The sequence below is a fragment of the Sinocyclocheilus rhinocerous genome, unplaced genomic scaffold (genome assembly GCF_001515625.1).
Source record: "Sinocyclocheilus rhinocerous isolate Xijiao unplaced genomic scaffold, SAMN03320098_v1.1 scaffold889, whole genome shotgun sequence".
Lineage (NCBI taxonomy): Eukaryota > Metazoa > Chordata > Actinopteri > Cypriniformes > Cyprinidae > Sinocyclocheilus > Sinocyclocheilus rhinocerous.
This window is the reverse complement of record NW_015638024.1, coordinates 69131-81405: the sequence shown is the minus strand read 5'-3', so window position 1 is coordinate 81405 and position 12275 is coordinate 69131. Positions and strand designations below refer to the sequence as shown.

General features: G+C 37.9%; 1 protein-coding gene across 1 annotated transcript in view; it reads right to left on the bottom strand.

Annotated features, from left to right (window-relative positions):
• The window catches only part of LOC107749501 (rho guanine nucleotide exchange factor 10-like protein), a gene marked incomplete at its 5' end in the record, with an annotated part of 91584 nt that overhangs the window by 12765 nt on the left and 66544 nt on the right, over positions 1-12275 (bottom strand). Inside the window, 4 exons of the mRNA XM_016564681.1 lie at positions 1592-1734; positions 5574-5731; positions 6750-6961; positions 10461-10547. Of these exons, the coding sequence (XP_016420167.1) occupies positions 1592-1734; positions 5574-5731; positions 6750-6961; positions 10461-10547 (600 nt within the window). The remainder of the gene's footprint in view (positions 1-1591; positions 1735-5573; positions 5732-6749; positions 6962-10460; positions 10548-12275) is intronic.

The following is a 12275-nucleotide window of genomic DNA, read 5'->3' as shown; positions in this document are numbered from 1 at the left end:
TTTTTTTTTTTTTTTCAGGAAAATCACGATTTTATCACGATTCTTTGTCATGTTGGTTTTACTATTTTGCAAGTTGTCTGACTAGTACAGCCCAACTAATTTCCCTATTTTAAAAACAAAGCCTTACAAGGTAACAAAATAAAAAATATGACAGACATTTACGCCAAAGTGGGCAAAGATAAAAACTTTATCATTATTTTAACTTTCTTATTCAAAAATAAAAACAAAGATACGCATTCCAAATACATATAATATACATATAAAACAAAGAGTGCTTTGTTTTTCAGGTACAGTAGGTGTATTTAGCAGTAGCATTCAAGAAATTGAATTAACAAATATAAAAATAAAAAAACTATATACACTTTATAAATTATAAAAAAAAAATTTAACAATAAAGGGATAGTTCACCCAAAGTGTAAATTCTATTATCATTCACTCACTGTCAAGTTGTTTTAAACTTGAATGAGTTTCTTTCTTCTGTTGAACATAAAAGTTATTTGAAGAATGTGGGTAACCAAACAGTTGCTGGTCACCAGTGACGTCGATAGTATTTTTTTCCCACTCTCAAATTCAATGGGGACCAGAAACTGTTTGGTTACCCACATCAAATGCGAAAGATAATTTAGTCCTTTACTATCAGGTGTAAAGATGGCCTACATATTAATGAGCCAAACTTGGTAATCAAGTTGGTTGCGGACCCAAAAATTTGTGCAAGGTTTTATTATTATTAAGTGTTTTCTCTGCATAGTGCATACACACCCGACCATCACTGTTTGTTTTCTCTGCAGTACTGGGGTTGAAATGCTTTCAGCATTCTACATGAATAGCGATCCAGCGGCCTCAATCGTTTCGGGTCATTGGAACAAGGTGGCACGCTGCAGAGTGTGGAATTCTTACCTAAAAACCGGTGACGAGAGAAACAAATTCGCACAGGCTCTGTTACTTATCCCATCGACACACATCATTGTACGCCACTTTGACATGAGTCCCAAGGAGGCAGATTTACAGCTGTAGAGGAGATGCTTCCCCCTCCAGCTGCTGGGCCTGCATGGCTCCGCAGGGAAAGGGATACAATGTAATCAGTCGAACAAAACAGAGCACTGGCCTGAACCGTGGAGGATCAACCGAAAAGCAGCAGGGGCCCACTCACCTACCAGTAGCTCAAATCTCCTCTCTGATGGGCGCATCCAGAGAAATCTCAAAGGATAAAAGAGATGTTTGATTCCAGAGATAAAACCCAAGAAGTCAGAACTAAAGGAAGGCTCAGGGTTATGGAGGCCCATGGGGTAGATCCCCAGGGTACAGCTTCTCCATATTTGAGACAGCCGGAGAAGATTATGAGCACGTCAGAATTATTTACTCATCCTGGGAGGTTTAAAAGTAAAAGGGGAAAAAAGAGACCCCAGAGGAGACAATCTGGCCATATGGATTGCAGCTCCTCGGTAGCTTTATTATTGATCCTCACACACAACCTAATTTGTCAGTCAGTGTTGGCCAAGTGCCCGTGAAACATAGTCTGTGCTCTTCCATTTGCTAAAGTTTGATGTGAAAGCATATCAGCATGAGTAGAGCTTTGAAATGATGAGTCTACCTGAGTGGACAAACTGGAGCCGTCAAGTACAGTTACTGTGTTAGCACAGCTAGCCCAGACCGAGCCCTCCAAGGCAAGAAGTGTCCTGATGGGATCTGAACCAACTGTTACTTTTCTACAGGTGTCTTGGTTCCACAGTTCCCCTACAAGACAGAAACACAAAAACACACAGTAAGTTCACCGTAAGAAGACTATCAAGATTCTTGGACTTCAACTATGGGCACCCTTAGGCTCTTAGAGCAAACTTTTTATCCTTTTTACCCAGGAATTGGGTATTTTTTTAGTAGGGCTGAAACGATTAGTCGACATTATCGACAACGTTGGCAATAAAAAAAAAATGTCTACAAATATTTTTGTTGTCAAATAGTCATTTGATTTCATATTACCTATTGTAAGGACCTGCAATAACACGGTTTGACCAGTGTGGCGCTGTAGAGCAAGACTGTAATTCGGGTCTCCCGTATGCAATTTAAGAGAAGACGACACACACTGGGCTTATGATAGTCTGAGTATGAATGCAGCTGAGCCAGATGGTACGGAGAGAGGCGTTTAGATGAATATGTAAATATGTGCTTCACGCTTTCCTCTCAATAACAAAATAAAAACACAACAAAAATTACAGCAGTATGCAGCATCAAGTGCAATAATCAACAATAGTGATTTTTGTCAATATAATTTCAACCCAACCCTGTTTTTCTTATTTTATAATTAATAAAAAAATATTGCTCCTTAAAGGAAAAGTTAATTTCTGTCCTTGGAAGAAATGAACTGCTAATGCAAATTTTGTATCAAGGATTTTATGTTGCCTAAATATACACATGAAATTACAGCTTGATTGGACAAAAATGTTCATGTAATATTCAAATGTAATGTTTTTCCATTACATTTCATAATCCATTTCAAGCTGACATTGCTGTGTCCTCGTAAAGAAGTATACTGAAAACTTTTTTTTAATTATTAATAAAAATAATAATAATTCTCACACAATAAATATAAAAATGGTTTATGTTTGTTTTGATCATAATGAGCTTTATAAATGTAGAACCCAGAAAATACCCCAAACTATTTAATTTTATATACTCTTAAGTTTTATGACACAGAAAACAGAAAAGCAAGGAAAAGTACATGAGTAGCGAATACAATGAGGCCTGTGAAATACCTTGCTTGAAGGCAAATCTTTAATCCTATCTGGTGGAACACTTCAAATATGGCCAAAGATATTCAAAGCTAGTAAATTCATATGTTATTTCCCTTATTAAAGAATGCTTCAAATAGCAGAGCTACAAAAATGTGCTGCATGCTAATTCCCCTGCTTTGCCCTGAGCAAGTCACTTAAAGTAAATTGGTTTCATTAATACTCAAGAGTAAATCCTAGTGTTTGCAAGACAAATATGTATAACTGGTGGTGGAACTGTATAATTTCTGTCTACGTCTTAAAAACATACAGCTAATGCAAGCACTGCAAAGCGTGTTTGTGGACTGCATATCTCCCTCAATAAAACTAGTGCTTTCTATGCTAATGCACTAACAGTGCCATGTTAATAACTGCAGCGTGTTGTGTAATCCAATTTATACGTTTCTCTCCAGTGTGCTCAGAACATGCCAGACTTTTTCCTTGAGTTTTAATCACATGTTTTGCACTGTAGCCACCATGGACACCATTATTGGATGCATTACATAAGCTTTTTTCTTCGTCTTTTTCGCCCCCATCACAGTGTGTTAATCAAGCAAAATTAGAGAGGGAACCGCAGCGAGCCATTTAATTAACATTTCGAGTTGTTTATTTCTGCCTTTGAAACCAGGATAGCTTTACAATGACTTCCGACTTCCTCAGGTTAATTGCATGGCATATTCAAAATGTCAGTCTTCCCACTTTTTTCGTGTGTATGCTTTGAAAACATCCCCTCAGCCACTCGGTACACCCTCTTCCTCAAACTAAGGCAGCCTCAGATTTGCCTCTTTTGAAGCCGAGGACCTTCAGGGGCGGAGAGGACTTATATGGACACTCAAAGCATCTGCAGATGCAGTCTTTACTTTATTGCTCCAAAAGTAATAAAGTGGATGGAGGAGAGACGCTGTTTCATTCAAATGGGCGCTTATTGCTTCTGGGTATAATATATTTACGTATTTTCTTCAGAAAGGTAGACACCTCATTATTATCCTTATAAATTCTGCATACTGTTGATTAAACACAACAAAATGATCTTGCCCTCTTAATGTACCTAGGGAAAAAAAGGGAAGATAAACTCAAAATCCCCCCCCCCAAGCAATTTCGGCTTGCTCATACGTTTCAAAAAGCTTTCTGATTAATCTCATGTGAGATCCCAGTGTTTATTACTATATTAACTATATTAACTGCTCCACAGAATAATTTGTTGAATATATTTGTTTACCCAAATAAATAAATAAACACATTTTTAAAAATCCAGCCTGTACTTCCCAGGGAATATATCTGTTAGTAATTTCTTTCTTTCCACTATATGAATAGTAATATTCAATCGCCACACTGCACATCAGCCTAATTAATCTTACTTTCCACTTCACTGGAGGTAATTCCTTGTTGACAGCCAGGTAAGTAATGCATTGTGATAAACCCATTGTGCCAGGGTTGTCTGCCTTGCACCACCCCTAACATACACGTACACACACAGAGCGCAGTCCTTCGCTATCTATCATGTCTCCGATTGCAAGAGTTCTGCATGCCCACCCGTCTTCTGTTGTCATTCGCCCACACTTACGTACTGCAAATGAATAAGGCACAAGCACGGGCAGAGGAAAGACTTGTGAAATCATAAATTGCTTTCAAGGTAATCCTGAATCCATTGGCTTTCTATCTAACTAATACATACCTAGAACAATCTTATCACCCCCGTCTCATCTCTGAATGCATTCAGAATACATGACAGAACTAATATCTTTCACATACTCACTGAGGCATTCAGCTAACAGAGGAGGGACCGAAAAAACATCCTTGAATGTTTGAATGGAAGGTTGATGAAAGAGCAAATTGAACACGGGGACAATCAGATTCATTTGTACTATTAATTTGATTTGATTACCCTTTTACTCTATTGAGTCCCTTTCATTTGGGGACATACTAATAATTACCCTTCTTAATTATCCCACCCATTTAGTGTTTAATCCCATTACTGAGAAAAAAGAAAGAGAAAACATACTGAATATAACTGTCCATTTCTGTGCTAATGTGATAAAGAGAAAAACAAGCCTAATAGGATAGAAATAACATAGACGTTTAAATCCTAAGTGATTATCCACAATCCTAAACAAACGCAGGCAATGTATGGAGAATAAATAAGCTTTGTTTTGGATAATGCATAAAAGCAAAAGAGAAACAACTACATACAGCCTGACACAAATTATGAGGCCTTGAATTAAATGCAGAAATATCGCAAATTACTAGTCTTGTTCACATAAAAGACAAAACAACTGTAAACAACTTTAAAAGTGATCCATTTTAATATTTTTGATTTGGCTACTTCCGCATTACATTTCTAACTTGAAAGCATGACAGCTGGAAACTAACTGAGAAATAAGAGCTTCTCAGCTGTACTTGCAGGCACTAATAGGATAGAAATAACATAGACGTTTAAATCCTAAGTGATTATCCACAATCCTAAACAAACGCAGGCAATGTATGGAGAATAAATAAGCTTTGTTTTGGATAATGCATAAAAGCAAAAGAGAAACAACTACATACAGCCTGACACAAATTATGAGGCCTTGAATTAAATGCAGAAATATCGCAAATTACTAGTCTTGTTCACATAAAAGACAAAACAACTGTAAACAACTTTAAAAGTTATCCATTTTAATATTTTTGATTTGGCTACTTCCGCATTACATTTCTAACTTGAAAGCATGACAGCTGGAAACTAACTTAGAAATAAGAGCTTCTCAGCTGTACTTGCAGGCAGCATGAGTGTACAATATAATGAAACATCAAGCGTTATGAAACTCGTACCTCCGGGATGTCTCTCGTACACCATCAGTGTTCCGTCCCGTAGGCCAGCGAACAGGAAGTTCCCAGAATGTTTGAGACACAGAACTGGACAGCCCTCTGGGTTACGGAGAGTCACAAGGCATTGGGCGGCCGTGTCCATACTGCCATAGACCAGAATGCTTTGGGAGAAAAACATTGAAGGATATACAATATAACAACATCTTTTTGGGAAGAAGTATAAAGAACAACTAATGCCTTATTTCCACTGTGCATTTGCCTTGATATTGTGAAATGATATTTTAAAAGGAAAAAATCTGCTCTCTGTAGCTAATCAGTCCCTTTCATTTGCATAAAGAATATCCCAGAATACCTATTGTTCTTCTCAGCCTTCATAAATGATTTAACTTACTTAGAAAATCACTGTGATTTTAAGTGAGAAATTAATTTAATTTCTGCCAAAATGACTGCACCTCAAAAACTTCTCCACAAAGCACCACGAAAAGTACCCAAAAGTTTTAAACAAGGTAGTAAACTTTTGCTGTTTTAGCACTACAAAGACTGCATCTGAAGTTGCATATATACCACAAAAAGGTGCATTTACACTGACTGCTGCACACAGATGGTATAAATGCAATTGCACATATACAAAGTTAAGTCTTTAATCCTTTTTAATAATGAAGTTGTTTAGATTATAAAAATTTTTTTAAGTATGATGTATAATTTTTCAAATTTACAAATATTTTGTTTCTTCATTAATAACAATAAATGACTTTGGAATCGCTAAAACTCATCCAAAACTCTTTTTAGCCTACTGAAGATAGTCGTCACCTGTTTCTTATCACCGCAATGTCTGTAATGGCACCTTAAATCTCATTAAAAGGCTTTTACCTTTCCCGATTTCCCTATTGCTAGACATGTGCTCAAAACAAACAGCCAGTAGGCTATTAGACTTGGCTACCGCTTGGTTCTCACAGCCAAGTGAGCTGACAGGAAAATAAAGGAAGCATTGATGAGGCACTTCATTTACATAGAACCAAAGCAGCATCAATATCTTTGATAATAGTGTCTAGTTTCCTTAGAGCAACCTTAACTTGGCTGTGTATAGATGCATTTAGATATTTAACAGGTACTTTAATATTTTTAATTGAAGAACACAATACATCTTTTTATATTTATATTTTCATATTATATTATTACCAGCCATCATCAAGTCCCACACAGATAGTATTTCCAACTCCCGTGGAGTTATGAGGGCCGGTTTCAGCATCCTCTGAAGGGGTGGGCTCAGGCACATACTCCAAACACCTCACTCGAGCTCCCATCTGGAGGGATTTTACAGGCCGAGGTGTGGGTCTGTTCAAGGAGAAGATGTCCACCTGGCCTTGAGTGGAATCGCCTCCACCGGCTACCTGCAAAAACAGAGCAAGGACACCGCTATTACAGGTAGTCATCCAACCAAAACCGCTCTCACATCCATGACTGTACAGGTAGAGACAGAAAATAATAGAGGAAGGGAAGGGCTTTCTGTTTTTCTGCCACTTTAAACCACTCCCTCGCCATTGTGCTTTCACTTCCAGTGCCGAGAACCACATGGAGGAAATTTCAAACGGCAGAAAACTCTTTCACTTCCTGTGTACTTTAATGCTTCCCAGCCCTGTTATTTTATTCCTGTCAATTTCAATATCAGGGTAACAGCAAAGTTAAAATCATATATCTCATAAAAATCTAACCTATAGTCATTGGCTTGATAAAGTCTCTAAAATTCATACTCTATCACCCCTAATACATTCCCAGCATCAGCTCTATAACTTCAAACATCTTTTTTGAAACTCCAGGGATCTTTTCATCGCTGAACCAGAGGAAAAGGTGGGGTGGAGAGATGTCTTTTGAAAGCCGCTGAGCTGTTTGACAATGGAGGGTTTCCTTTGGGCTGATGATTGATCGCCTTCTTAAGACAGAGACTGCGATGACAAACTCGATCCTTGGTGAAATTACATATAGTTGACAGAATAAGACTTCAGCACAGTGCTGCTCATAAATCCATCCTCTGGTGCCTTGCCTTAACAACTGATCTAAGTTCCGCACCCATTCATTTTTCTACTGAGTTGCTTTAAAATGCAGACTCTTGTAACACATTTGGATTGCATTGCATCATAAATTAATAATCCCCCAGTTTGTGAAAAATAGTGTTTGTCTTCGTGCCCTGCACAGCCGCTCTCATGGTTACTCTTTCATGCATAATGCAATGGAAGCAACCCGCTCGCTATTAGAAATTAAACGAACTGATCAGCATCCCATCATTGCCTCATCTCTTCTTGTGCGGCACTAAACTGCTCCAATTACAAAATACATACAACAAAAAGCCTTTGAGAGGTGGTTTAAAGGGGAAGAGTATTACAAAGTCTGCTGGCCTCAATATAAACGGCACTTGTTTAGGGGCCATCATTTATGATTACCTCAAGATACTGAGCGACTGGGTTTGGTTGAGTGGAGTGTAATCTCAACCAAAGAACAGGAAAACAACGGCAGAGTGGGAGGGATGCTGCCAGACAACAGAGATTAATTCTCATTCTGAATCATGTTATGCAAGCAAAATGTCCAGGCTAAATATAGTCTTTAGCCTTACAGTTCCCCTCTAATTTGCAAGCAATCATTTGTCTGATTTGTATCACAGCATAGAACCTGGATGGCCAAGGTCTCATGGGCTGAGAAGAGCGAGTCAGAGCAAATAACGGCCTGTTGCGGCAGCGCAGTGGGAAATAGGGAGGGCTTATCTTTGTGCAAGAAGCTCAGAAAATAACTGAATCTCTCTGCGTTTTTGCTACTCAGACGCAACCTCCAGCTGGCCCTTGTTCTCCCGCTTTTTTCACACAGGCGCAAATCCATGTGCGTGAACTCGACGATGATCTACCCCCTCCTCTTTCGATCCAATTCCTCCACAGACTAGGTGGAATTACAGTTCCCTGACAAATTCATCAGTACTTGTTTGGAGGAGTGGATATCTGGAATCATGCCCTGGACGCATCTCTGTTTTTTTTTGGCCAGAAAGCCGTGAAAACCAACCTTAGAGCCAAAGCTCTGGACAACCAAGCATTAATTAGGCTAAAACTGACTAAGAGCCTAAAGGGAGCAAAGGTAGTCTAGGGAGAAAGACTTCATCTGTTTATGTATACACTAGCCACATTCAAACATTTGTCTCTGACATCCTTTATGAAAAGTTTTAGATTTGTTTGGATTTGTAGCTGACAAATAGAGAACAGCAAATAGGAAAAAAAAATGCTCTATCTAGATCTATCTATCATCTATCTATCTATCTACAAAAAGTAGTGTAATTTATTTTTGTAATTCCTCTGTCCTTAGCAGCACCTCAGTCTCTACCCCTGTAAACATTTTACAGGAAAACCTGCCCCAAAACCATGGCATTGGCAAGCAATGAAAAAAAGCAACTACTTATTTTTATCATTACTAACCAACTAAGTAAATAAAATCCCAGGAAGTAGACTGTGAACACAGGTTTAAAAAAAAAAAAAATGAGCCTCAGCCTTAGAGGTGAAGAGGCTAAGATGAGCGAATTTGGCGGATGACTGGCTGGCTTGCTGTCTTGGACTGATTAGAAACAATGTCATTATTTTGATCTAAGCCACGAGAAAAAACCCAGCAGCCCATCTTGGAGTGATCTGATTACTGTCACTGCTCATTTGGAACGCTAGCAGTGAAAACAGGCTGTTGTGATAAGATGATGTGCTATCACTGACTTATAAGTTGGGAAGTAGCAAACAACTGAATCATTTCCCCTCTTCTCACATCTCTCAGTCCAGCTCAGTTCACCGAGAAAATGACACCTGCTATAAGTGGAAGATGTGTTGATTGCTTTAGGGGTTCCTTTAACCCTGCTATAGTTTAAAACCAGACCTTTGGCTAGCAGGATAAAGTTTGGTCCACATCGCAGCTTATTATGGTCAAGATATTGCAACTTAAACAATCTAAAACTGTCTTCGACTTGGGTTCACAATAACAGACCTGTGTGGAGAAAAAAGACTGTACAGAAAATAAGTAATAAATAAGTAATAACATAATAAATAATGATTTATTTCTTTTGGAAATACTAGCTTACTTGCTACTAAGTGCCTTAATCTTATAGGATGTAGCAGACCAAGCCTACATGCCTACCAAGCCTACACAGCTCCGAAGCACAGAAAATAAGTTTACAAATGCTGCATAATAGCACATTTTAACACATTTAATGAGAAACACTGGCAGCCCCACCGAGACTAAATGGACGCACTGAGATATATTAAAAAAGTGACCCCTACGATTTAAGCTGCAGAGTGAGATTTAGATTTAGAATCAGATAGTGAAATTATATTTTGGATATGCAGAACTGAGGATTTTTGGCACCAGAAAGAGGTTCTAATCCAGCCAGATATAATTTCCCACTTAATGTCTCCTTGTATCTTTTAAATCCACCCAAGTCCAACCTCAATGCTCTTTAGAATACCCACAAAAACAATTAACTCAAAGACACAGGCAAGGGCGTCTTTTTGTGCCCAACCAAGGCTCGAATTGGATTTATCCCCCTGCTTTAGGGGATTATGTGATAAATTGCCCACTGCTCCAGAAGAGGGAGGAGAACGAGACTACTGTGTGAAACTTTTAAAGGTGATTTCACAGGGCTTGTTATGAAAACCCGTTTTATTTTGCAGAGAAAAGCTCTTTGCAGAATATAGGACATAACCACTGTCACTTAAGTTAATGCTTGTTGGTTTTAAACAACGTCCAGAATTAAGACCTGTTTTGCATAAATGTGATTTAATGGTGAGGAATAATAAATACGGTCTCTTTGATCTCTGACGTCACTATTGTGTATGATAATATGTATATATTTTATGTGCTTCTGCTTCTACTTACCCAGAGGTAGCCTTGAGGAAGCGAAGTGCTCGCCGCTGAGAAACCAAGTAAAGCACATTGAACAGGATTATGAAGAGCAGCCTCCAGCTATGAAAAAATAAAAGAAAAAACATTTAAATCTCACCTAATGAATAGACCTGAGAATTAAACATGTTAATTTAATGCAATTATTAATATAAAAAATAAACAGAGTCAGCATTTGTAAGACAATTTAGCAGTTTAAATTTTTCATCATTCAAGTTTTGCTATAGCTCAAACATGATTCAAATAACACCAAGGTTATAGGATTCGACTCCTAGGGAATTCATAAACTGAAAAGTTATTTAGCTTGAATGCAGTGTAAATTGCGTTGGATGTGTAAATGTAAAGACATAAATGAAAACTTTGAACAAATAAAATGTAATACTTACTTAAGGGATGTTTAGATATTTTTACAGCAAAACAAGACAAAACTACTGACTAAGAAAATGATTTTCTGATTACAATGAAGCAATGTGGCTCACTTCAAGTGGTGGGTGGCATATTTACGGTGACCATAATGGTGCGTGATATCACGCCATGTTAACAGACCACAAACAGCCGCTGTTTGGGAATGTTTATATTTAATGTGAGAATGAAAGCTGGGAGAGATGGCAGAAAGCATATCTAATTTAATTAGGACTGAATATCTTTCATGTTGCCCCCAGTGGAAACTGGCCATCAATCGCTAACTATTTCCAGCAGTCATTTCCCATTTTCCCCACTTTTTCAAAGTGCAAACATAAACAGGTCCAAACTAATATTGGAGAAATTACAAATTCAATCAGGCATGAGCTCTGCCTCTCCATTCTCCGAACCCTTCTTTTTCCATGAGCATGCAAAATTTCCTTTCCTCTTGCATATCTACAACTTATTCCATTTTTATATCATTCATCCATATGCAGTGACAAAAAATGTCGAATTTGTAATTAAATGCCAGTCATGGCAGGAGCACATATGGCAGCCTGCGGGCAGCAGAGCTCGGCTGGTGGGGAAGGGACAGACTGTGGCTTTCTGAGTCATATGACAACACTGTTGCTCAGTGAGGAGCACAGGTAATCTTCACAGGTGGAGATTGCTTTGTCTTTGTCCATTCTCCGATGAATAGCAAGTGCATTTGCCTGAATATCTGCTTCAGCCGCAGTCCCTCAGGGTCTAAGACACATGCTACATGATTCCCCAGCAACATTTATTCTGGGTTCTCAAACGGCACCTCACAGACTCCTGTCTGACTGCAGAGGTAATATACTACTGCTGAAAACTGACTCAATCTAGCCCATCCTGAATGCTTCTTTTAATGTATGGAATTTCAGACGTGCTTTGTGACCTGTAGCACCTCATAATAACCTGTCAGAGTGAAGGGTTACTTTGATACCTATGCTTATTATACAAGTATGGGTGAAATCAAATGAATAAGATGCTTAGAGTGTATTTAACTACTGATCTTTACTTTAAAACACTCTAAAACATAAAATTACTAGTAAATCGTCAACATCAACCTCAGTTTGCGTAACCCATTAAAGAGATTGACCAAAAACAAGGGAGAAATACATTTCATGTTTGTATTACTTCGCATCATGCTAAAAAGTATGTAAAGTAATACAAGTAATACAGTCTGATTCTTTTAGCAATTTTAAAGAACAAATTGTTAAATAAATAAATAAATTCCAATCAGTTAATTATATAATTTACATAAACACATACATAATTATATAAATAATTATACGTGTGAATAATTATTATAATATTTACATACAGATACGCAAACATACACACACACTATACAGTATATATATA